This window comes from Carassius gibelio, chromosome A19 (assembly GCF_023724105.1).
Source record: "Carassius gibelio isolate Cgi1373 ecotype wild population from Czech Republic chromosome A19, carGib1.2-hapl.c, whole genome shotgun sequence".
Taxonomy (NCBI): domain Eukaryota; kingdom Metazoa; phylum Chordata; class Actinopteri; order Cypriniformes; family Cyprinidae; genus Carassius; species Carassius gibelio.
The window spans coordinates 10,355,158-10,381,879 of NC_068389.1; the positions used below are offsets into that span (position 1 = coordinate 10,355,158).

General features: G+C 37.7%; 2 protein-coding genes and 1 long non-coding RNA gene across 4 annotated transcripts in view; 1 reads left to right on the top strand and 2 right to left on the bottom strand.

Annotated features, from left to right (window-relative positions):
• The window catches only part of LOC127935848 (adenylate cyclase type 2-like), a 73,326-nt gene extending 70,737 nt beyond the window's left edge, over positions 1 to 2,589 (top strand). The window contains exons 22-25 of the mRNA XM_052534037.1: positions 1,406 to 1,513; positions 1,679 to 1,793; positions 1,917 to 2,041; positions 2,138 to 2,589. Coding sequence (XP_052389997.1) covers positions 1,406 to 1,513; positions 1,679 to 1,793; positions 1,917 to 2,041; positions 2,138 to 2,290 — 501 coding nt within the window. The 3' untranslated portion in view covers positions 2,291 to 2,589. The remainder of the gene's footprint in view (positions 1 to 1,405; positions 1,514 to 1,678; positions 1,794 to 1,916; positions 2,042 to 2,137) is intronic.
• Positions 2,590 to 2,809: 220 nt separating this feature from the next.
• On the bottom strand, positions 2,810 to 4,388 carry LOC127935067 (uncharacterized). The gene is made up of 4 exons (XR_008147965.1): positions 4,027 to 4,388; positions 3,704 to 3,875; positions 3,492 to 3,628; positions 2,810 to 3,323 (listed from the first exon to the last, which is right to left on the bottom strand). It is a non-coding gene; the product is annotated as an uncharacterized LOC127935067 (long non-coding RNA).
• Positions 4,389 to 10,281: 5,893 nt separating this feature from the next.
• Positions 10,282 to 26,679, bottom strand: LOC127934836 (terminal nucleotidyltransferase 4A-like). 2 transcript variants are annotated; one of them, XM_052532360.1, is made up of 13 exons: positions 25,572 to 26,679; positions 21,215 to 21,338; positions 21,077 to 21,123; positions 20,737 to 20,857; positions 20,467 to 20,574; positions 18,786 to 18,914; positions 18,383 to 18,596; positions 17,691 to 17,817; positions 17,501 to 17,607; positions 15,122 to 15,303; positions 13,873 to 14,019; positions 13,638 to 13,793; positions 10,282 to 12,652 (listed from the first exon to the last, which is right to left on the bottom strand). In XM_052532360.1, the coding sequence occupies exons 1-13, from the start codon at positions 26,243 to 26,245 to the stop codon at positions 12,506 to 12,508; spliced, it is 2,283 nt and encodes a 760-aa protein (XP_052388320.1). In that variant the 5' UTR covers positions 26,246 to 26,679; the 3' UTR covers positions 10,282 to 12,505. The 2 variants fall into 2 exon arrangements, with proteins under 2 accessions (XP_052388320.1, XP_052388321.1); XM_052532361.1 differs by having other exon boundaries at positions 13,740 to 13,793; positions 25,572 to 26,601.
• Positions 26,680 to 26,722: the final 43 nt, after the last annotated feature.

Below are 26,722 nucleotides of genomic sequence, written 5' to 3' on the forward strand. Positions count from 1 at the left end.
TTTTTGCGGCTGTCTTACCGAATGTGGTATCAGTGTTGCCAGATAAACTCCAGAGGTGCTTATAATAGCTGGATCTGGCAACACAGTGGAGGCTGTCCCCATGCCCTCACTCACAACTCTCTCAAGCCTCATTCACTCCGTCAGCGTCTCGCAGTGATCATTTTCATACCACGGATGCTAAACATTTTTGAAAACTCTCTAAACGTATTTATACATGTAGAAGATGAAGATATGAAGATTTTAAACAGTCATTTAGAGAACAAATGTTCATTTTGAATAATTGAAACAATTAAAAAATTACCTCATCTGACTTCTGCCATGAACACATCCCTAATATTTTAGCAGCACTAAAGTATTTGTGAAGATGTAAACATCATCTGCGATAACTGATCCTTTATTAAGTGCTACTTTAATAATGTTACTGACATACTGCCAATTGATCTTATGTAATGTACACCTATTTAGGTCCTTTGGTTAGTTTCAAGCAGAATATTTCAGAAATTAATTTAAAAACTAGCACATTACAGTGTTAAAACATTAAAAGTTGGACTGTTTGATGCATAGAGAAAGTGTCTGCCTTTGAAAAAGAAGTCTTTGTGGTATTAGCAGTTTCAGATAAATAGCACATAAATAAAATGAACTCTGGGTGCTTTACATGACAATTATACGGTCTCTTCCAGTTTAGGTGGGCAGTTCTTGGCAGGAATAAGTAGAAAAGTGGATCAGACTAGTCAAAAGTCTGGCTTTTGAGAAACGAGCAATATGTAATACTTATTTTAAGAGCAAAACCCAGTTCTAGTTGGAAAGCTTGTCACAGTAACGGTAAAAAGGGGAGCAGATCCTAACAAAATCTAAACAGAGCAAGCTTTACATGAAGTCTGCTAGCAGTCACATTATTTGCTTCTGCTGATTGTGCAGCCAATAAGATTGCTTGCTCAACATTCAGACTGTGTGGTTCAGTGTGCTGTAAGCGGATCCTGCAGCGCTATCAGAGTTCCTCTGAAACCCTCCTCCTCCCTCAGCACCACCTGTCTAGATCTGCTGCAGGATTTGTATATGCCGATTCATGCAGCAGCATATATTACATGCTTACTGAAGTGAGTCTGTGTATCTACACTCTTTAAAATAAAAGTTAAAAGGCACTGTTTTCACAGCACTATCATAGAAGAATTCTTTAAAAAGTGATTTTTTTCCTTAATGATCTAAAATAAACCTTTTCCACTATAAAGAACTTTCTGTGCATTCAAAAGGTTCCATGAATGTTAAAGGTTCTTTATATGATCATAGATGCAAGTAAAGAGTGATGGCAGTATGAAGCCTATACTTCAGATCTAGTCTGCAAAGGTAAAATGCATTAACATATCTCATTATCTTCTAAAGGCTTTTGTTCTTTTGGGTTTTGCAGTTGCTGTCAAAACCCAAATTCAGTGGTGTTGAGAAGATCAAAACTATTGGCAGCACATACATGGCTGCTACGGGGCTGAATGTGACCCCTGGACCAGAGTATGCACAGGTACAAATTGGAGCTCTTGTGTTTGGTCTAAAATTATAATTCTAAAAGATTACACTAAGCTGATTACAGAGTCTCATTAGACCTATTGTTGGACCTGTCTGTGATGCTAAAAGCTTGATTTGTGCTTGAAACGTCTGACTTGAGTTCCTTGTTCTTATTCTGAAGGACTACGACCGGCAGTACATGCACATTGGAACAATGGTGGAGTTTGGGTTTGCTTTGGTGGGAAAGCTTGACGTCATCAACAAACATTCTTTCAATGACTTCAAGCTGCGAGTGGGTAAGCAGGGCCCATCAGCACTTTTTCACCCCTATAACATTTTGTTTGCCTTTCCTAATTGGCAGAGAGTCTTATAAATTGCCTTGAAGATTTTTCAACTGTTTCCGGCTTTTCTCTCACTAGGAATAAACCATGGCCCAGTAATTGCAGGAGTAATTGGAGCACAGAAACCGCAGTACGACATCTGGGGGAACACTGTGAATGTAGCCAGTAGGATGGAAAGCACAGGGGTGCTTGGCAAAATCCAGGTCGATCCGTGTTCTGACCTACTTACTTTGCGAGCCTGGTGAATTGTTAATGAGTTTTTTTTCAGGGGATCACATCTTGTGTGCTTCCTTCCACAGGTCACGGAGGAGACGAGTCGGATCTTGCAGACATTGGGCTACATGTGTTCCTGTCGAGGGATCATCAATGTAAAGGGCAAAGGGGATCTCAAAACCTTTTTCGTTCACACTGAGATGACACGATCCTCATCACAAGGGAATGTAATGCCTTGAACCTCATTCACACACTAGTCAGTCACTGACCTGATTAAAACGTGTACAGTTCAATATAGCATCGGCCTGTTGTAGTGGGCTACAGCGTTCTGTTTGCACCACATACACTAGATTATTTGCATTGCTTTATAAGTAATGGATGGCTCAGAGGCTCTGTGTAACTCAGACTTGTAATTGTGTGTTGCTCAATCCATAATTTAAAGCAGCGGATTTTTGTAAAATAAAGACGGTTAACAAAGGCGGCCATGTTTTGATGCTATCATTTTGTTATCCATTAAAATTTATATATAAATGTCAAAGTCTCTGTCTGTGTGAATTGTGAGCCATAGGGGGAACAAATGTTTATTGACAATTTACTATAATTATTATATATATACACAAACACACACACACACACACACACACACACACACACACACACACACAGATAAATGCAAATATACTTTCTTTCTTGTAAATGCTTTTTATATATATATAAAAATATAGTATTATCAATAATATGCTTTTATAGTAATTAATTTGGGCTGTTCTGGGTTAAAAATAGGTTTCATAAATATTTATTTTATAATATTAATTAAGCAGCATGTAATTTCTTATTTTTGATTCTTTTGTTTAGGCATGAATTATGACATGATCATGTTGACAGGTTTTTTTCTATTCACTGTGTAACATCAAAAACATTCATATGATCAATACATATTATTATACTGTATGGAGGTAAGTAACAATCTGCTCTGCTTGTAGCATCACACGTATATTTAGACATGGTCTGTAATGTGCAGTGACAAATGTAGCCACATGTTAGAGACGCATTTAGACAGATGTCACAGATCCGACTGGAGAGTACACCGGCTTTCGACCTCCGCTTGACTGAATCTTGAAACATGGCTGGCAATTGCTTCCACCTTTGATGGTCTGACAAACTCTGCACAAAGTGGCTTTGAAATGGGGATTGATTTCAGTTCTTCCACAAATGTAGAGGGGTCCATGACCACTTCTTCAAATACGAGCTTCAGTAGCTCATCAACATAAGCTGTAATAAAAACATTACATTTTTTATTACTTAAGATATTTTAAATATGAAATAACTTTTTAGTTTGTATTTGTAATTTAAATGTTACATTACTTATTACACATTTATAATACATTTCACAAATTTTTTCAAAATTTTTTTTTTTTAATAAAATGTTTTGTTACTTACTATATGTTGACTCTTTTTTTAATGGCCGCCCTTTTTTTGATTTCGGGAACACCATTCGGTACACTGCCTGTCCTGCCTTGGTTGTGGCTTGTTCTCTGTTGGCGTTTTCATTATGATGAAGCACAGCAAGATACAGTCTGCAATAACAATAGACAGTAAAGGCCAGCTTCTCTACAATACGTTTCTCATTTTTTTGTTAATAGTCATATTACCTGCACAACATTCCGATGGAAGGGAACACTACATTTTTCGATGCAAAACGTAGAATTAAGCTGTGGAAAGCCTCCAGGGAAGATGCCTGGAAACTGTGACTGAGCTTCTCCACATCTTTGAGCACCCTTTTGATGTAAAGTATTTGTTAGACTTTGTGGACAGCCAGCGATCCTGCATTATTAGAAAAGTGTCAGTAAAACCCAAATGATAGTAATACATTACCATTCCATTAATTATTTCACAGTAATAAATAATTTTTGCATATGTAACAAACAAAAAAAAATGTTATTAATAAAATATATCAGACAATATTAAGACTTACCTTGTTGAAACCATTTCTTTTGATTATTTGAAGCTATGAGTGGATGTTGGCACTTGGGAAAGATAGGATTGTCATGTGTGTGCACATTCTGGAGGTGGTTGACCAGTGAAGTCCACTTAGCCACCTTCTCTGGTCCTGATGTCGAGGAAGTGGCGCACCAGTAAACATGATTTCTGATGCTACGCAGCCACGGCCTTAGCAATTCACAGTCATTTTTTTTTTTTTCTTTTGCCAGTTTATCTAATTTCTTAGACAAACCTGATATACAGCAATGAAAGAATAAGTAAAAAAAATATATATAGAAAATTATTACATCAAATTTAAAATAAGTTTATGGTTAAAAAGTCATACACTAACCTTTCTCAAAGTGCCACACATCATAGAACGGTGTTATGTCACGCTCCCTGAGATACTTCTGGATCTGTGGATGACGGTCAGTGACGATGTAATCCACTTCTAAATCGTCATACTCCAGCAGGTTCAGACATCTCTTTAGGCCTTCCCTCTCCATGTGATAGCTACCACCAACCTCATTGCTCTAAGTAAGCATCATAACATATATTTGAACTAAAATTACTTATTTAATTTTAACAGTCAATCATGTACTCTATTGTAAAAAGGTTACACACCTGAACAAGCTGTAGGTCAACAATAGTATTGCTATGCATGTGCATAAGAGTATAGCTGCCATATTTAGCAGAATGTCCTACATAAATTACAAATAAAACAATTGTTTAAACATATGATGTAATGTTCACATATATAAAATTTGTAAACTTAATTTTGAACTATTAATAAAAGACTAACGTATGGATTACCTGGGAATTCTGCACGCATATCTCCAGATAATGCAATCTTTCCTCCCTCTTGTAACTTCTGTATAATTTTTTGTTGTTCACTTCTCCACTTGTGTACAATTGTTGGTTCCAAAAAACTCCTGCAAATGTCTCCTGAATGTGACGTACTGGTGAATTTTTAATTCCATGGCCTTGAAAATCTATAATTTTGAAATAATCACAAATTACATTTGTGAATAATATTAACATTTAGAATTTCACATAAAAACATACGTTTCATTGTTGTAATACCGATTGCACGCCTACCTTTTGTAGTTGGATGAATGATCCCCCAGTAAAATAAGTTGCAGCTGATAACAGGAGGTTGCCCATTGGTGTACTTCCAATTATTGGTTGGCTCTGCCACTTACGGTTGTACAAACACTTGGGGCAAAGCTGCCTGATTGCAACATAAGTGCTTATTCGTTGTAGCTTCATATCAGATTGTGAATTGCAAATTGGACACGTGGAGAACAACTCACGCATACATGTTTCAAACACAATGTATTTTGTGTCTGCATATGTGGAGCTTTGCCCAAACCTGATAAATAAGTAAATATGTATAAGTAAAAAAAAAAAACATGTATTAGTGCAAAGTGAACTTAGAGATGTGTATTACTTACAACATTTCAGATTTGTGTGAAATTGTTGTGTCATCGGCGGGGTTAAAAGTTGAATCATGAGGTTCTGTTGGAATTTGTATGTCTGACTCTTCCTCCTCCTCTCCCCCCTCTTCTTCCAACAGCAGAGGTAATTTTGGTGGTCTGAAACCAGACTTTACTGGTGTTGATGCAAATGGTATATCATAGGTGGTTGATGTGGTTGTTGTGCCAACAGTCACACAAGCAACTCTAGCCTTTGAACCTTAAAAAAAAAAAAAAAAAAAAAAAAAAAAAACACATTTACGTTACTTTTTTATATATATATATATATATATATAAATTACATTTAAAAAGTGATATTAAAATCTTTTTTTTTTTTTTTTAAATAAACATTTATGAAATGTATACCTGTGGAGGAAAGTTGGGTTCCAACAGATTTTTTCTGGAATTCATCTGTTTGCGTCATCACAGAAACAGTTTGTGGACAGTCAGTCTGACAAGCCACATCAGATTGTAAAACTCTACTTTGACTGCTCTGATATGATGTACTCTGAAAGAATAAAAGCTAATAATTTATTTGTTAATGAAACGTTGGTGCATAAAAAGGAATAAAAACACATAATTTACGTACAAATTACAAAAAACAACATAGTTTATTAAAACATTGGTGCACTTATTGTATCCAATGTGTGTACAGAAGTAAAATGTTAGCAGTCTTTACAGAGATTATACTTATTGTTTAACACGGAGTACAATGAAGCTTTTATCAATTAAATTGTGTTATAATAATGATAATACTCCACTGCTTTGTAGTTTGTAGTAAAAAAATTAAAATAAAATAATGAATTTAATGGTATGTTATCGAGTATAGCCCAGAGTTCATATTGTAAAAGCACAATCGGTCTTCGTTTGCGTTAACTCGATGCATAAACATAAAGTTTTTACCGAGCGGCAACCTCCCGCGCTCTCTCTCGTGAGGGCAAGAAGGAAGTGACTTAAACTGCAATTCATCAACTGGCCGCTTGAGGCTGGCTGCAGAAGAGAGTCAGTCCCATAGACTCCCCATGTTAAAATGCCCAACTTTACAGCAGAAAAAAACATGTTTACAGCCTGGTTCAAAAAATGATTTTGGTCTATATTGCTAATTTTGCCCTTCATGACAACTATGAGGGGGGTGAATTTTTTTTATAACTCATCCGTTTAAATTATATTAAGCCTTAAAGTTCTGCATAATTAAGGGCGTGGTCATTTGACAGGTGGATTGCCGCTGATGATAATGCAGTCGCGCTAGGTGGGCATCGCTTCAGCAATCAGCTCCCGCCTTTTTGCCCATTTTCGATTATCGGGGAGAGTCCTGCGGTGACGCACTTCCAAGATCGCGACGGCCCGCTCTGCACACTTTAGGCTTCAAAACCGCTATTGCGGAGTCTACGGGTGACGTCACGGACACTACGTCCATATTTTTTTACAGTCTATGGTTTTTACCAAAAAAAAAAAAAAAAAAAAAAATGCAGTAACGTTACGTTACTACGACTCTATTCTTAAAGAAAACTGCGAAAACAACGATACCCTTGTCATTGAGGACCTAGAAGCTAAACGGTGCTTACACAACAAACCAAACAATTATTAAGCATGCTACATAAAACATAAAAGCAACAATTATTAATAACACTTACAGGTTGTGATATTGAGGAGGAATCTGATGCAAATACACTTGGAACTGAACCTTCCTTCAATATCAGCCGGCTCACGAATCCAAGTTTGATTGCATTTAAGTTGGTAAAGCAATCGTCTTCAAAATGGCGTGAACAAAGCACAAGGCTCGGACTATACTTCTGTGGTACAGTTGTATATATGAATTGTAGCACTTAGTCTTCAAATGCTCATCCTTGTGCAGATGAAAAAGGTTTGCTTTTGAGTCGCACTTCAGAACACAGCGTCTCGTCGCCATGATGTTTTCTAGTTTTCACTGGCGTCTTGGAGCGCAATAAGTGGGCATATCGTATTCAAATAACTTGACAAGTGGACGTCATCTAGTCAGAGAAAAAGCTTTGGTCCTCTAACGATTCATAAAAAATGACTCAGAGTCGACTTTTGTAAGACAATGACTTTATACACAGTCATATTTCAAACTTTGCAGGATGTTTCAGTTTACTTAGATCTATATTACACACTACATGAAAGGTAAATTTCAAAATTCCATTATAGGTGTCAAATAAAACTAAATAAAAAATCTTAAATTATAAAATTATATTTTAACCAGATATACTAAAAGACCTAAATGTACTGCACATAATCTACCTGATATACACATATAAAGTGCATTACCACTCTTGGAACATGGTTTGTGTAATATATTCAGTACATTATTAGCTGTTTAATAACGTATTAAATTCAAAGGTTAACCAGATTAATTACTGTTGCATGTCTGATTCTGTAGATGTAGGCTATGTATGGAGCAATACATAAAATACATTATCTCAATTCATATATAGGCCATGAGTTAGTATCTTGAGGCCATGAGTTAATATCTTGAGGCCATGAGTTAATATCTTGAGGCCACGAGTTAGTATCTTAAGGGCCACAAGTTACTTATCTTGAGACCACGAGTTACTTTTCTTGAGACTTGATATCTTGAGGCCACGAGTTAGTATCTTGAGGCTACGAGTTAGTATCTTGAGGCCACAAGTTACTTATCTTGAGGCTACGAGTTACTTATCTTGAGGCCACAAGTTACTTTTCTTGAGACTTGATATCTTGAGGCCACGAGTTAGTATCTTGAGGCCACGAGTTAGTATCTTGAGGCCACGAGTTACTTATCTTGAGGCTACGAGTTACTTATCTTGAGGCCACGAGTTAGTATCTTGAGGCCACAAATTAGTATCTTGAGGCCACGAGTTAGTATCTTAAGGGCCATGAGTTACTTATCTTGAGACCACGAGTTAGTATCTTGAGGCCACGAGTTAGTATCTTGAGGCTACGAGTTACTTATCTTGAGGCCACGAGTTAGTATCTTGAGGCCACGAGTTAGTATCTTGAGGCCACGAGTTAGTATCTTGAGGCCACAAATTAGTATCTTGAGGCCACGAGTTAGTATCTTAAGGGCCATGAGTTACTTATCTTGAGACAACGAGTTAGTATCTTGAGGCCACAAGTTAGTATCTTGAGGCCACAAGTTACTTATCTTGAGGCCACGAGTTAGTATCTTGAGGCCACGAGTTACTTATCTTGAGGCCACGAGTGCCACGAGTTAGTATCTTGAGGCCACGAGTTAGTATCTTGAGGCCACAAGTTACTATCTTGAGGCCACAAGTTACCTATCTTGAGGCCACGAGTTAGTATCTTGAGGCCACGAGTTAGTATCTTGAGGCCACGAGTTACTTATCTTGAGGCTACGAGTTACTTATCTTGAGGCCACGAGTTAGTATCTTGAGGCCACGAGTTAGTATCTTGAGGCCACAAATTAGTATCTTGAGGCCACGAGTTAGTATCTTAAGGGCCATGAGTTACTTATCTTGAGACAACGAGTTAGTATCTTGAGGCCACAAGTTAGTATCTTGAGGCCACAAGTTACTTATCTTGAGGCCACGAGCTAGTATCTTGAGGCCACGAGTTAGTATCTTGAGGCCACGAGTTACTTATCTTGAGGCCACGAGTGCCACGAGTTAGTATCTTGAGGCCACAAGTTACTATCTTGAGGCCACAAGTTACCTATCTTGAGGCCACGAGTTAGTATCTTAAGGGCCACAAGTTACTTATCTTGAGACCACAAGTTACTTTTCTTGAGACTTGATATCTTGAGGACACGAGTTACTTATCTTGAGGCCACAAGTTAGTATCTTGAGGCCACGAGTTACTTATCTTGAGGCCAAGAGATAATTTTTTTTTTTTTTTTTACAAGTGGGACCAGAGGGGCTCTGTACTCATGCATACAGATGCTGATTCGGGCTAGAATCACCTATGCGATTTGTTGTTGTTGACATTTCTAATCGTAAACACAGCCAAGTAGAAGCCTGCAGTAAATGTTTTGCATTATGGCAGTCAACCCTGCTTATTGTTTTTCAAGAATGTTGCTCTCCTGTTTGTCATTGTGAATGAAACTTCACGCCAATAAATCATCAGAAATATTGGTCTTTACCAATATATTGAATCTTTACATTCGTCCTGCCAGTTGTCCGTGGATTTACCTATATTTGGTGTTATTTGTCGTATAAAACGTATTTAGACATGCAAAATCGATTTTACAATCGATTCAATTAACACTTGTCTCTCAAATCAAACAGGATTTTATTCACAGAAGTGACAACCCAAGAAAGCAAAATAAACGGTCTCTCATTTGTAGGTTGCATTGACACTTAGCGGTGGATGCAAGTAAAACAGTGCCTCGTTTTTTTTTCTCACCTGAAATTCATGCAATAAACTTGTTTTTGACAAAGATTTAAATTTGTTTGTGGTCTAGATTACCAAAATGTACTTTTATTTATTTATTTTTTACATTAAAACTTAAAAAAAAAATATATATATATATATATATATATACATATATATATATATATATATATATATATATATATATATATATTAGACCTACCAACCAACCCTTTTTTTAAGGACAATATTTTTAAGGATGGCCTCAGCTTATGTTTATCTGTTTAGAGTACAAACTGAAGTGCTCTGCCTTATGAAGTGCAAGCCCACCACCTAGTGTTAAAACTTCAGTATCTCCAAACGTCTGCCATTGGTGCTGATCTAGTGAAGCATGATTTAATATTTCAGTAATTTATTCAAACAATTAAGGTAAAAATAAACCGCAAGCATGGTTTTAAGATGTTTATTTAAAAAATAAAATAGAAAAAAAAAAATACATAAAAATATTGAAGAAAAAAAAAAAACAGTTCCTCTGTCTGATCTCTTGGATGCTGGGCGGCCACACTGTGGGCTTTCAGTATAAGGATTGACAAGGAGTACTTTTGGCCACTGTGACATAACAGACGTCAGCAAAAAAAAAAAAAAAAAAAAAAAAAAGGGGTTACGTTTAAAATCCATCGAGATTCAATGAGGAGTGTCACACTGTATCAAGCAAGTACATCACCACAATTGTCAAACCATTACAGAGTGAAACACTTTAACTTTCCAAAACACCCTCACAGATTCACTCGTTTTCATTCAGACAAATCACCTGTAAAGTAGGTCCTTATGTGAACCGAAGGAGAGGGAGAGTTGCCTCAATGTCCGACCCATTTTGCAAAAGATGCTGGTTCTATCTAAAGCAGAAACTGCTATTAGTTACATTTGCCCTATTGCATTGATAAGCAGGTGAGTCAAGAGTTTCAAGGACAATCCGTAGTCTCTGTTTCAGATATGACTTTGTAAAAAACGTCACGTAAGTTTGTGGCAATCAAAGTCATTCAGGTTGCAAGACGTGGTTTAAGCGTTGTAACAGCAGTAAAATAGTCCCGTTGATCTCCAGGAGGAAATATCTGCTCTGCAAAATCTCCAGACAAGACGGCCGGCTGATCTTCCTCCATTAACACAGACTGAACTTGCATACAGGAACCGTTCATGTGTAACTTTGTGTTGAGTCTTCCACAAGATTTACAAGCAAACCACTGTCATGAGGGACACAGGAAGAGAGATTTCCAAAACTCCACTTGCATAGTAACAATAATCTGTATGACTGTGACCTTCTGAGCAACAGCAATACAGTTTTAGTGTGCCATATACAAACAGAACCCCCCCCCCCCCCCCCCCACCCAGAAAACAAACAATACAATACAGTACAGGAATAGGTAATTACCAAAAGGCATATATTAGGGCATGTACCTGGCAATAAATGCATGTCAAGATTCCAAAAAGGAATCAAAATAAATTCCCTTTCTCCACTAATCTGATTCAGACGCCCGTTCAGAACTCGAAAAGGTCCGACTAGGGCACCTTGCATAAAGCTGCACTGATCTGGAGTCTGCTCGCACGTTCATTAGAGCTTCCCTAAAATAATTCACGCCTCACACTTACCTAAAGCGATTTAAAAAGGACAGACACACATATAAATGAAAGCGCGTTCAGACTAAGGGCTTAAGCGTTTTTCCATGTCTATCGGTTCTCAGTCTGTTAAATCAAAGACCTAAAGCCTTGATCCCACACAAGACGAACGAGAGAATAAAAGCAACAGACGAGTTTCTGAAGCTCAACACAAAGCGGGAAATGGCGGCACCTGCAGTGCAATTTATGCCGAGAAAGGCAGAGGAAGAGGGAATATAAATTCTCAAAAACAGTTTTAAAACAGTCTGACAGGATCTGTAAACGATGAACAAAATTAAAAACCATTACAAAAATAAAAACATTCTTACAAAACGGACAAACAAACAGAACCCCCCCCCCCCCCCCCCCAAAAAAAATGAATAAAAATAATTAAACATGTTTCCAGAGTGAACAAAACAGTATTGCACAAAACAAATAGTAAAGGATGCGTGATGTGAACAGTCAATACAGTGGGGATCTCTGGAAGCACGTTGAGTGCAGGATTCGAAGCCAGCGTTACACACACACACCCAGATACAACAAACACTTGAAATCCTCTGAATCCAGTTCGTCCCACCTTGTGAAGGGTGTCATGTTTAGATGAAAATGTGAGGACAGGAAAACAAAGGAGCATGAAACACACACACACACACAAACATACACAGAAAGGAACTTTTCACCAGTCAACCAGGACGTTGTGGAGTAGACGACCAAAATAACCCAAACAAAACAAAACAAAAAAAAACAGTTCCTGTTCTTGAAGCTTCTTCAGGAAGATTGCACAGGTCAGAAAAAACAAAAACAACACATACACATGCAGAGATTCAGTGGCAGACTGAACTACTTAGCACCACCATCACCACAACTACTGAACGAGGAGCTGGGTGGCAAACGCTGGTCTCTCTGTGCTCACACCATCAGTAGGAGGGCTCAATGAGTTCTCATCGTCTTGAGATGGGACCGGAGGAGAGGAAGAGGAAGAGGAGGGGAGGAGTGGAGAGGAGAGGAGGCACGAGGTCTTTATCTGCTGACGCTGACCGGCTGACTCTCCTTCTTCCTGCGGCGCCAGGTGTTGCGGTTGTTCTGGATGTGGCTTCGGTTGGAAAGGACAGGACTGTGCACCACGGCGGGATTGTGGAAGCCCTTCAGAGGAAACTTGGGACTCGTCTACAGGAGATAAGACAAGACAGGGCAACTTAGGATGATAGTATCTGAAAAATAGAGCTCAGCAAGCATACACAGAAACTGGATTTTAAATAATTTTTAACAGATGCATATCATTGAAAAGTATAGGGACAGCACTTATTTTGAAAAGTAATTATTTTTAGTCAGCAAGGACTGTTTCCGACACTGATAAGAAATAATTCTTGAGCAGGAAATTAGCATTTTAAAATGCATTCAAAAAGAAAGGTTAATGATTTCTAAATATTTTATTAAATTATTATTGTTCTACTTTATATTTGATCTAATAAATGCATTCTTGACAGCATAAGAAAATGTTTCATTAAGCATTACAAAAGAAAAATATAATTGGTAATCAAGTGAATGTATAAAGATATGTAGATAGATAGATATATATATAGATATTATATCTATATCTATCTATCTATCTATCTATCTATATATATGTTTCTTACATTTGACATGCAATAAAACCAAAATGTTGCTCTCCAAAGAGACTACAAAGGGTCCAATGAAAATTGCAATAAATAATAATAAAAAAAATCCAGTGTAAAAAAAAAAAAAAAAAAAAATGCAGTGTTAAAAGTTTGACACGGTTGGGCATTGAATTTGTATAGTATAGTTAAAACTCTGTCATCATTTACTCTCCATAATGTTGCTCCAAACCTGAATGACTGTCTATCTTCTGTGGGACACAAAAGATGCTAGTTTCAGATCCCATTGACTTCCGCTTCATAGTAAAGAAGTCAATGGGAACAGAGCCGTTTGCTCAACAAATATATTCAGAAGTCAGTCAAACAGGTTTCAAATGACATGAGGGTGAGTTAATGGTGAAAATGTTAATTTTGGAGTGGACCCGACCTTTATTTGTCATTAAACTAGAACTCTTGAAGGTGGAGGGAAAGTTGGGCTCAGTGTGAAGATACAGACAGCATGTAGGAGAGGAGAGCACACGGGGGACACCGCCTACCTTGGGATGGTGGTGGGGACTGGGTAGAGGGCTGGGGGGAGCTGGGGGGACTGCAGGGGGGGGCATGTGGAGGTATGGGGGTAGTCCATTTGCCATACACACCTGTCTGCCAGGTAGAGCGTGGAAAGAAATATTGCCTGGGATTGACACTCTCGCCTGGAGAAACACAAACAGAGTGGACGTTACCTCAAAGCATCATCATCATAGTTAGCTGCTGACCAAACAGCCCCCCCACCTGGGTGACCGGAGGCATGGAGAGTGCTGCCGTGATGCTGGCTTTGCCCGAGCCCATCTGAAGCGCTCCTGGCAGGGGACCGGGTGCCAGGAACTGAAGAGGGAAGGTGACTACAGGTGGCGCCACATACGGGGTGGTGTCAGAGTCCTGACGGAGCAGAAGTCAAATATATGAGAGGAAATGACAATCAAAGGAATAATAAACCTGTAAAAGCCTGACATATGAAATGACAGACAGAAAAAAAATATATTTTTATCATTTTTTTTTTTTTAATAGAGCAGTGTATTGAACCTCATCCTTCAAAAATTACACATTTTTTTATATTTAAGTATCATATTTGATACATCAGGCTTTTATGGTTTCATACAAAAATATGCAGTTTGTTGCGGCTGCTGATATTAATGTGGCAAAAGATGAAATTCTGATAGCTTGTAATGCAATCAGAAAAAAAATACCTATAAATATCAGTTGTCACTCTATATCTCCCATTAATATGACAAGATTATTTTTAAATGCTTATTCGTGGCTTAGCAAAGTTTTTATTGTGGGGTCAAAATATTATACAATACATTTATTGAGAGATAGAAAAATAAAAGTTCCTCTGAAGCCACATTTTAACATGATTTTTATAAAAATACAAAAGTACAGAAAATCAAATAAACCCAAGCTGCTTTAGTTCAGATAATGTTCAAGGGGCAAAGATGAAAGGGTTTTCCAAAAATCTAACTAATACTAATTTAATAGTTTAATTACATAAATGTCCATCACTGAGACTGAAAAACATCTTATTTTCACAAAAGTTATTTGAAACATTAAAACTGAAACTTCACTTCCATTTAATATGCTTTTTATGCATATTAAAATATCATTTAAATTGAAATGTGATTATTTAAAATCACAATTAAATGTGAATACCAATGGAGCATCTCGTCTTTGACCCTCATCAGTAAATATCACCAACAATATTAAATTATTCTTACATTTATTTAATAAAATTCATTAAAGACTTCACAGAAAAAAGAAACATGGAAAAAAAGAATACACTGAAATGCCTTTAACTTCTTTTATACTTAAGTATAATTTATCAATCAGACGACTGGAGGCATGTTGTAGAGATGGTACACAACAGCCGTTTCACAAACGTTTTGATTGTTACAATTTATATAGAGGCCTTAACATGTTAAAGATCAAGTATAATGCAGTAGGTTTACAGGGTTAAGTCTGGATGTGGATGAAGGATGATGCTTACGATGTCACTGCCAGACAGAGAGGACGCAGAAGAGGCGGAGGAGTGCTGCTGAGGGCTGGAGAGGGACATGGGAGAGTCTGCGCTGTGAGGAGACACTGAGTCCCTCTGCTGCTGCTCCTCCACACCTACACCCAGCAGTGTGCCCGTCTCCACCTGCTCCACTGAGTCTTTATGAGGTGCACCTGCATGCAGAAGACAGCAAAAAAAATCAGCCATACACGACTATGTTATGCTGAATCAGAGCCGGTTACATCTGAGACATGGCCAGAACTAGTGGATTCTGTCAAAGCAGACCGAGGACTTCCATAGGCACTTTTCAAAAGGTCACATACGCCATCTCCAAACTAATCTGCCAAGAGTCAGTTTAATAAAACACATTAATCACAGTCAAAGTCATGAATAAGATGTGTGAAAGGGATAAAACGCTGCTGAGGGGGACACTTGCTTAATTCAAGGGCATTTACAAAGTTATGCTTCATCAGAAAGCAGGGCTGCACGATAAAGGTTAAACTGAGAATCACGATCATTTTGATTAAAATTATAAATCACAATTATTAATAACAATTATTCTATCCTGTTGAAAAAAAAAAAAAAACTCCTTAAAATCGTTTAACCAACCTCCACTGACTATATACTGAATTCATTTAACTATGAAAATATAAAGCTCATGGTTTTGGTTAGTGTTTTGTCATCTGCATTCACATTACATTTTATAAGTGACAATTTGTTCGCAAATGGGAAAAATCCATTCAGATCACACAGTAAATTTGCACAAAAGATTGTTAATACACACTGAAAACTAACATTGCCATGCCATTTTCAACACGAAAACTGGTAAAAACTTTAGAAACTTTTAATATAAATTCCAACAATTCCAATATATGTGCATTTTTCCTCATTGTATTGTCACAGGGAGGAAACCGCATTTATTCCTCAAACACAACAGATCCATTATTGAAACTCAGTGAAAGTTTGATAATGGCACATTTATTAACAATGACACATTCATGTAAGCAGAATATCGCTGTGGAGTGATCGCTAAACTCCTATGTTTTCATCAGTGAGCGCGCAAAGTGTATCCTTAAAGGAGAAAAGCTCTGTTTTGGGGCTTAAAGCTCTTCACATCTGGCAACCACAAGCATGAACGCTAATGAAGACTCGTTAGCAATGCAAGATACCACAAATGCCAAATTACAAACATGTTTCAGGATAAATTGCGAGCCAGCCAATATCGCGACAATTATTTTTAATTAATCGAGAAAAATGGATATCGTTATCTTGATTAAAATACGATTAATCATGCAGCCCTATCGGAGAGCTTTTCAAATCCATTCAGATCAGTACACTACAAGGACCAGATGCAAGGGTTTGCCAAAGTAACCAGGGCTTGAATTTCGGTGCAGGATTACAGGTATTGCGCATAATTCTACAGATTCCCGCAGTTTCCATGCTTGTAACGTCAAAAATTCCCGCAAATCTTTCAGCACAAAAGAGTCTTACAATTTTAAACACTTAAGTGCTTGATTCAGTACTTGCGTGCTTTCTTGTGAGCTCACACCCAAAGCAAATCTGAGAATGTGCGACTACAGAATGAAGTTGTGTTGAACCTTATTGCACATAAACGACCAAAAACATACTCTAGATGAGTATTCACGTAAACAGTTGATTTATACCAAACAGTTGAGAAACAAAACTGGTTTAACTTCACGGTTAGATCAGTGCACGAGGTCTTTCCCTAACTCTGCCCTCAAATTAAAATCTTGATTCAGAAGAAAAAACAAGCATTAAAAGAAGCCAAACCAATTAAACATCAATATTAATTTTATTTTACACCCAGGGCTTCTGCAGTTTTGAAATCCCTGGGCATACGAGGAAGCCTAATTTTGAAAAAATGTCATTTAGACCTGGAAATATCATGTAAATTAATCTTAAAATACCTTTAAAATACCCATTACAAATTTTCCAGTCATGCTAAATTCTGAAGTATTTAATTTTCTAAAATGCTAAATTCAATACATCACTAATGTCTGAAAAGTTTATCTAAAATAATTTGTAAAAAAAAAACAACGATATTCCTAGTTCTTCTCAATTAATACAATGTTTTGAAAACATAACTGTCATCACAGATTTACCAGAGGACAACTATTAGCTATTTCAGGGTAATGCGGCATCTTATCATTGGTGTAAACCTTTGTAAACACACTCCAAACAGGACAAGAGTGACCCATCCACTCAGATGGTCTATAATGCCTTATCAATGAGAACTTATCGCACATTATGAAACACAATCAAAATCACAAACACCCTGAATGAAATCCACTTAGTATCTGCAATCCAAACACATACATTGTGTGAACGTGTCTTCATATTGAGACGTACCTGGATTCCTCTCAATGCGGGCGTTGTGTCTGCCACCCCACTTCTTTATGATCCACTCCCTGTAGTCGATGACTTCCTGGGTGACTTTAATTATGCGGCCCAAAGTGCTGAGGCAACAAGATACATGGCAAATTAAATCGAGTTTGAGAACATTAGGGTGAAGGTGCTTGAATGCAGATGAGATCTGTACCTGTCACCGTCTTTGTTGGGGTAAGAACGTGCGAGAGGTGAGACAGCATGACCCAGTATTATATAGGCGTAGTCAAAAGCCTCCTTCACCTGCATGGCACCGTAAGAGCTTCTGCCCACGTCATTACCTAAAGACACACAAAAGAAGAACAATATAATAACACTGTAACATTCTGTAATATTCTAGATCTTTCTGGAACATTCCAGAACACTGTGTGACTAGTCAAAAGACCAGAGTCATCCAGCGTGCACTTCTGAAGTTTTAGACTAACTTTTGGATAACCGTTTATGCTAAACTGTAGTTGTTAGCTCAATTTTATGCATGTACCATCTAATTTTTTTATGCAAGAGTAAAAACAGATAAGCTTGTGTAAGTTGTCAACGTATTTTAGTGTTCATGAGCACTATTAATGAGTACAATAAAGAAATGTGATTTTCATGTGACATTTTATAAAGAAACATTTGGAAAAAAAGAGTGAAATAAAACTTACTAAAAAAAAAAAAAAAATTGTTTCACAGTGTAATGAATACAGATCTTAAAGGACTTCTCAAACAAATTGTATTGCCTTAAAAGCACATCTCAGCAACACCAAACATCTCATTTTCTACAATTTCAAGTGTTTAATTGCTCGGTTCCAAAACCTTGTGACCATCTTAAGTCATCATAGGCAAAGTTAATGGTTTGAAACCCACCTGGAAGAAGAGGGTCCTCGATACAGAGCATGGAGGGCCTGTAGCCATTACTCATGGCCTTCATGATGTCCTCTTTAGCCATGTAAGCGCCGCCGTTCTTTATCCTGATGCCCGTCTTCAGGTAGTTGAAGTGTCTTCCATACAGCTCAAAGAACTCGATGAGCAGAATGCCAAGGTTCATGTTGGGATTCCTAGCATCAATCCTTGGGTGCAACTGTGGGTGTAAAAAGCAGGTGAGGTGAAACAAAGTCTCTTTAATTGTTTGGTAAGGACATTTATGAAATGAAAAAGGTAGTAATGAGTAATGACATCTCTCTAAATCAGACTAGACCAAGTTATTTTTATTACGAAACTCTTTGTCTGTATGTGGTGACAGTTTTCAGACCGGCTGCTAATGCTGCACCTGTAAGAAGCTGATGACCATCAGGATGAGACTGTAGGAGCTGATTCCTCCCGTGAAGACTTCGTTGAGGTCTCGCTGCAGCAGGAACTGTTTCAGCACTAAGATTAAATAAGGCAGCACGGTATACTTCTGTGTGGGAGAAAAAGAAAGAAAGGAGGAATTAGGGTCTTTTAACAAAACCGTGTCTCATTACACATTTATTTACATTAGGAATATCTGTTTTGTGAAGTCGAAAACATGGGGGTTTCATACATGATTGTCTTTTACTGTTGATAAAATCCAGCTGTTCAGAAGCAGCACAGATATTTACATGAGGTAAAGTGTTATGATAACTGGTGACGGGCCAATAAATCTCACATTCCTCCACCACACAAGACTGACATCGTCTTAAAGGCTTTGGTTGGGTGTCATTCACTATAGGAGTGTTTCAAGTCATCCTGGGAAGTTCTGGGAATTTCTCAATTATGTTTGCATTTTCAATTACAATGTCTACATTCGAGTCACTTTAGTCGGAACAAGATAAAAGCAAAAAAAAAAAAAAAGTTTGAGAATCCCAGCTGTGAGGTATCTAAATATTTCAATCTAATGAAAAAGGGACTGTATCACCCAGTATTTGCTTGAGCCATGCATTGTTTATAAGAGTAAGGTGTTAACTTAGCAACATGCTAACATCAAACTGTATTGAAATCAATTGCGAGTTGAGTCTCAGTGTGCTTCACATTCATTTAGGATGCTGCCTTAGATGTCTTCTAATCTTCTAATAGTCACGACATAAAATTACAATTTACAAAGAAAAGGAAGCATGCAACGTTGAATTAAGTTATATTATCCCAATGTGTCATTAGGGCTGTAATTACTCCATTGTCTGTAACAGCTTGATATGTTCTCATCTTTTTACAAATCATTGGCTATAATGTCACTTTTACTGAATACGACATGACTAAATTTAAAGTACAATGTTTAAATCAAAATAAATTGTACTAGAAACACATACATACATACATACATACACATATATATATATATATATATTACAAATACAGTAAAAAAAAAAAAATTCATTGTGAAATGTTATTACAACTTTAACCGTTTTCTGTTTGAATATTAAACAGTAATTTATTCCTCTAATGGAAAAGTTGAATTTTCAGCATCATAACTTCAGAATCCTTCAGAAATGGTTGTGGTTGTTTTCTGTTCACTAGAATAATTTGCTTATCAATATTGAAAACAGTTGTGCTATTAATGTTTTTGTGGAATCCTTGGCTTTGTTAATTCTGAACAAACTCTTGGTTTTCACAAAAACATTAGCCAACATTCATGTCAGGATGAACTCAGAAACATGAATGCCCAAATCTTGTAAATACTCCATTGTCTCCTACAGTCTGACATGCTGTCACTTTGCAAATAATGTCAATTAAAATGTTATTTTTAGAGACTAAAACAAAGTGATATGCTATTTTAGCAAGTAAAATAAACTAAACTCAAAAGGACACTTCCTTTAAATTTAGTATTTCATCAAAATCGGATATACTACGACTAAAAGAAATAATGGACAAATGGGCAATGCAATACATACAAGCAAGCAAACAATATTCAGTTTGCAGTCACTCTTGAACCTACATCAGTGTAGTTTTACAAAATTGTTAAATTAGAATTACAAATATGCTAAAAATGTTTTTACCTTCACATATTCTTTGATGAAGCTAGCAGCTTTGATGCCCGTCTCCACATTAAAACTAATGTCCACTTTCACCTCGGTCTCCTGATCTGTCAGTTTGATGATTGGTACCTTCAAAGATATGAATATGAACACAATAAATGGCTAACAAACCCCCAAATGTTACAAATGAAAGCAACAATCCAAAGATAATCTTGGAACACACACAAAAAACCAACAACGACTGAATATGAAACAGTTTAAGAGTTAAATCAACATTGGGAAAACACGTACCGTAGCTTTGTCCAGGACTTTGATGGAATATGGTTCTGCCACATTGTGTTTTCGGAGCGCCTGCTCCAGCTGCTGCAGGGGAGGTTTCTCCCATTTCCCAAACACCACCAGGTCAATGTCACTACAGTGGAAAAGCAGCAGCCAGATTAAGGTTTAGGCAATTTGTTCAAATCAACACGGTCCAAGAAGCCTAGCAGAAGCCCATCTCTCACATAAAAACAAAACCACCAAATAAACTCCCGATCATGGTCTCCTCAGTAGCATTCAGCCAAATACATGAGGCCTACTGACTAACATTCACACAAGGAAAATGTGCAAGATCAAACACACATTCATTTACCTGGTTGGGAGAAAGAGTCCAGTGCTAAAGCTGCCAAAAATCTGGACCTAAATTCATAAAAGTAAAAGCAACTACATTAGTATTTTTTTATGCAAAACATAACCCAACTGCATAGACATCAGCAGCTCTTCATCTTACATGAGCGGTTGGCCACAACTCCTTAATGACCGACTCTATCCTGTCCACCACCTCCTGTCTCATGGTGGTCTCCTGAGGACGAGGAGACATGAAATTGTAGAAGTCCATGATTTCTTCATGCAGCCTTGGAAGAAATTAAAAGAAAGAAACAATTTGGTACAATTAAAGAGGCCATTCTTTCAGATCCATCACAACATATCAAAGCAAGAATCTTAACATTTGTTTGAAAGAAGAAATACAAATTTGCAAACTATACAATAAATACACTTTGGCTACAGGACTAAGAAACTGACTGGGTAAATCTTAACCAAATTCCCATTCAGATCTGGCTCCATTCTTGTATAGAAACAACCATGTTTCACAATCCTATCAATCCCCCATGGAGAAAATCAACTGCCAGAAGCATGTAATGTTTAAAACATGGAAAAGACACTCCAGGTTTCAATACAATTAACAAATATACATGTGAATAACTCATTATGTAGTAGGGAAACCCTATGAAAAATATAACCATACAGAAAAACATGATCATATCATGATGATTTAGTGTGGCTGGCAAATTAATATGGGTTATATCATAAAAATTATTATTCAACCTTTACATTTGGTCCTCCCAAATGCATGTGATTATTTGATAACATCCTTGATGAGCAGACTACACTTTAATTTTGGTTTTGAATCAGATTTTTACAATCATGTTTCATAGAAGAAAAAAAAGCTGTCCAACATTAGTGACTCTAAATGAAACTTTAAGCTAATTTACAGACTTAAAAGTTCTTATTATTCTCCTCAGAACAGCATGTTGCACCTATGAGTCTATGACACAGAAATGCTGTCTAGTAGGACTACATCAGCCACTCAATAGGTTTGGAGACCGTCACTGCCTCATTCAGTTCCAGATTCTTCCATGGAAAAATTCCAGAGGTCTGCAACCATCCACCACAAATATAACAAGTTCATGCAACAGATTTGTCCCTTCTTACAAGCCTACAATTGCAGAGTTACTAAGGACTAAAGCATGCATTGTATTAAGTGCCCAGTGTCATACTCATAAATCAGTAAACACCAAAACGCAGCTGACAGCCAACATTAATAAACAGGCGATGACAACAAATTTAACAAAACGGTTCGTAAAAAGCTGTTGTCAGATTTCTAAGCAAACATCAATTCAAAGTATTTGTAAACTGTACTTGGAAAAGTGTAGTTGATAAGAACTCCGTTAAATAAATTCATTCTTTCAGGTTCAGGGTTAGTGATCCCGGACATCCCGACATGGCATATAGTGCGCAAAAACAAAAAATCCCATTAAGCGTTGCAACTAACAACTGAATCAAAACGAGAAATAAAAAAAAGTTGATTATAAATATATAAAACAATACATTTTTATACAGAGCTACACTACAAAATATTCAGCAAGTTAGAACTAACTTTATAACTGCATATCTCACAGTGAGCGTAATGTATTGTTTCTATATGTATAATCAGGTGTTGGTATTGTAAATTTTTTTATATAGGGCTGCAAGATAAAGCGGAATGGAATCGAGATCGCGATTCGACAGAATATGTGATTGTCATGCGCATCTTTCAGTGAAGCACGGTTCTGTGATCAGCAGTAAATCTCCATCTGAAGTCAAGAGGGCGCTCTCGCACTAAAACTCCAAACACTCCTCGCAGAAGAAACCCAGGAAATGTAAATAGCGGTAGCATGATAGAAGATTTAACTGCTTTTATTGATTCAACGTGACTAATAAACACACAATTATGACGATATGCTTTATCTGAGTTCTTATTATAATTTTCATTAAAATTAAGTATAATGCAATGACTATCACCGATTAGAAAACTATGAAATATGTTGCGAGTCTTATTCTGTGTAAGAAGCCTCATTATCTCACAGAAGGATTTATTTCAAACACTCGATTGACGTTATGATGGGAGTTAGGAGTAAAATTTGTGGTATTTTCTAGGGGTGACCCCAAATAGTCGACGATTCGTTGCTTCAATTCGAGGAGACTGATTCGACTAGCAAACTAACAGTCAAATATTCACAGGCTATTATGATTATGCCATTTTGTCTATATGAGAGCGCTCCATTGTAATTTCACATAGAACTTGCGGTTTTCTCCCTATAAGTTAATATGAAGCCTATTATGATAAAGCCATCAATAAGATTCTGAAAAGAAAGAAGCTTCAAATTAATATTTTAAAGTGCGTGAATAAATCCAGCCATCCCTATAGATTTATGTTTCACTTTCCATAATCCATGACCGACAGAGAAGCATCTTGGAGGCAGGGATTTAAAACTTTACCAAAACTCAAACTGACACAGCCAAAGACAGGTAGGGTACAAGTGATTTCAAAACATTTCAGCTGGTGTATATATATCGTGGATATATTATTTACTTGATATAAAATGCATTTGGTTGAGTCAAGTGCTTCATTGTAGTACTACTGTGATTATCTCTTTACCACGAAGTGCGAGCAGGACAAACTACAAAGCAGAATATTAATAAGTATGACTGGACTGTCACACACACACACACACACACACACACACAAACACCATTATGAGAACACCATTAATAATAAAACACTGTGAATTTTTAGAGCTTGGCTGCTGTGTTTCTGCATATTGTTTCTTGAAGAACGCGTCCACAAAATGAGTTCATTCAGAGCCACGCAGATATGTTCATGTGCATGCGGGCTCTTTTTGCAGATAGCATATAAGTCATTATATTAACGTTATGTTGTATAAATAACGAAGCATATTCTACATTAAATTATGAGTTTAATCCCATTGATTAAAAACTTGCTATCAAATGCTCACTCTACTGGTCATCTTCAGCGAGCGCAGCTCAAAACAGAAATGCAAAACATTATAACTACTGTAAAAATTGTGTATTATTAGGGCTTCGCTGGCGTTTAGTGTTAACTATCTTTTAATCAAAACATTAAAACATTATTTACCCCGTTTGTATCTGCAAGGCATTCGTTACACATTTTTCCTGTGTTAACATAAGTAATTATGGCTGTCGAATGTCTGACTTGTATTTTGCCCTGCCCCCAAAAAATGATTCAACTATTAGTCAAATAATTCAACTATTAGTCAAATAAACAGCAAGATTCGAATATTTCGATTCGACAATGAAAATTCTTAGGTGGGGACACCCCTAGTATTTTCACGTTTTCAGATGGAGCAGCATTTTCTTCACAGAGACGTAGTTCACTGAGAAGCTATGCAATCAGCTTTCATTAATCGCAAGTTCGCAAACAATTTCTTCGATTTCATAATAATGCAATAAAATAGTCTGCGATTTTTCTTCTTTTTTTTTTGAGTAACTCGCCAGTGAACTACAGCTCTGTAGTAGATACTGCTCCATCTAAAAGCATGTGATGATGATTTACTGCTGATTACAGAACCAGCTTTACTAACATAATATGCATGACAAAATCACATTCGATTAACGGTGCAGCCCTAGTTTTATTTATAAATTATGATTTTATAGAATTAAGATAGAATTGTTATGAAAAAGTAGGGACGTTGACTATCATTTTGCAGTATTTTTAGAAAAAAAGAGCAGGCGCTAAATTTCTTTTGGCGCAATTTTCAGTTCTCTGATTGGTTGAGTTTTATCTGCTGAATCATGGGTAATGTAGCTTTTCCACCAAAAGTGTCACCGTTGAACATTATTATTTAAAGGGGTGGTGGATCAACTTTTTTTGAAGGCTTGATTGTGTTTAGGAGATGCAGTGTAACGTGTTCATACTTCGTAAAATAAAAAACTAATGTTTCCCACATATTTTACTGCTTAGTGCACACTGTACGGACATGTCACAATTCCTAATGGGTAGTTGTGTGTTCCTGGAGGGCGGGGTTAATGTACATTTTAGGGTTAGTTAACTTTAAGCATAATAACTTCATAGATGTTGTTTACGCTTTAAAAGAAACATTACACACAATCTAAAATTAAACTTAAAATGTTAATTCAGGTTACACGTCGGTTCTCGGTTAAACGAGTCAATGAGTTTTTGACTCGAAAACCACTCTAAACGATTCGTGAATGACTCGTACAGACCGGTTCATTCGATTCACTAACAACAAGACTCGACTCAGAAGATCGAATCGTTGACGAATCAGAATCGCTCCTACACGTGATCTGCTGGGTTCCTCAAGCGAGTCCCAACACACAGATCACAACGGCTCGAACCGAGCCCAGGACACCCCGGCTATCGTGCTAAAGCTAACCCCCGGCCCAACACATTAAAAAAGGCCCACTGACACTTCATCACACACAGAAGGCCACAGAACAACATAATAACACCCCACTGCTGCTGTAATAAATCAAGCTCATCTCACCCGTCCACCCCTGGGTTATATTTCCTCGTCTTCCACGGCGTGCCGGTGTTGTCATAATTGCCGTTAGCCCAGTTGGAGAGCAGGTAGTTTATCCCATAGGTGCTGGCCTTGTTGTCGGTTTTCCTCCGGCCCGGATGATGATGGTGGTGGTGATGGTGGCCGTGAACCGCTGCTGGATGGGACGGGTGCCGCTTCATGCAACTCTGCTGCTGCTCTTGATGTTGATGCCGTACATGAGGATGAGGAGGGTGATGATGATGATGGTTGACATTATTCAATACGCTCTCGCTACAAGTAAAAAACGCATGCCCCTTGTTCATATTCCCAGCGACCGTATTAGTGCTTGTAGTCCTTATTTTAGAGCAGCTGGACGCCGAGTCCGACGCCGAGCAGGTCTTGTGGGTCATTTCTCCTGGGTCTCTTGTGTTGCCATTCAACGCGTGAGCCGCAGAGCCGCTGCTTTTAATGTTAGTGCCGTTATTCGCGTTGGACGCTAACGTTACAGTCTTATATCCGTCAAACGCCGGGGAGTTGACACAGAGGTTGTTGTGGTGGTGGTTCTGGTGCTGACCCGTGTTAGTCCGGTTGACCTGAGACGTCTCCCACACACGCATCCATAACGCGTTCGCGGGACCTTTCTGTTCCGGCTGAATCCAAGCGACCCTCGGATCCATTCAACCCGTCTTTCTAACACCCTGTCAAACAAACGGACGCCTTTCCCCCGTTCAGCGGAGAAGTTTGAGTCCGGACCGCGAGAACGAGCCTGTAAACGGGGATGCGAGAAACGACAGGGAAAATAACGAAGTGCCGAACGCCACACCGACGCGAGTCAATCAGTGGCTCTTTTCCCCGCTAGCAATAAAATGTTAGCTAAACTATACAGTGTTTTCAATATGGCGTATTCCCTTGAACCCCGAAATTCAGTACGCATGTGTAGGATTTAAACCGTCGGGGCAGCACACACCCCCGAGCAGCAACCCCACCCTTCTTCTAAACGGCTTCAAGGGAGGAGGACACTTTTGAATTTAAGACCCAGCCTAAAATCAAGACTACTCCGCGAGCGATGCGGCGCGATTAAAACACACGCGACGCGCGCGAACTGAAAGCAGCTTCGTGATTACAATAGCAGTGTGTGCAATTATAGCGTAGCC

What these genes read in the sequence shown, in the direction of transcription:
- LOC127934836 (XM_052532360.1), bottom strand. Translation starts at nt 26,245, where the DNA reads ATGGATCCGAGGGTCGCTTGGATTCAGCCGGAACAGAAAGGTCCCGCG. An exon ending in TCATCAAAGAATATGTGAAG is followed by an intron (nt 18,915 to 20,466) that starts GTAAAAACATTT and finishes TCTCCCACACAG; the next exon opens with AAGTATACCGTGCTGCCTTA. An exon ending in CCATGCCTCCGGTCACCCAG is followed by an intron (nt 13,794 to 13,872) that starts GTGGGGGGGCTG and finishes GTGTTTCTCCAG; the next exon opens with GCGAGAGTGTCAATCCCAGG.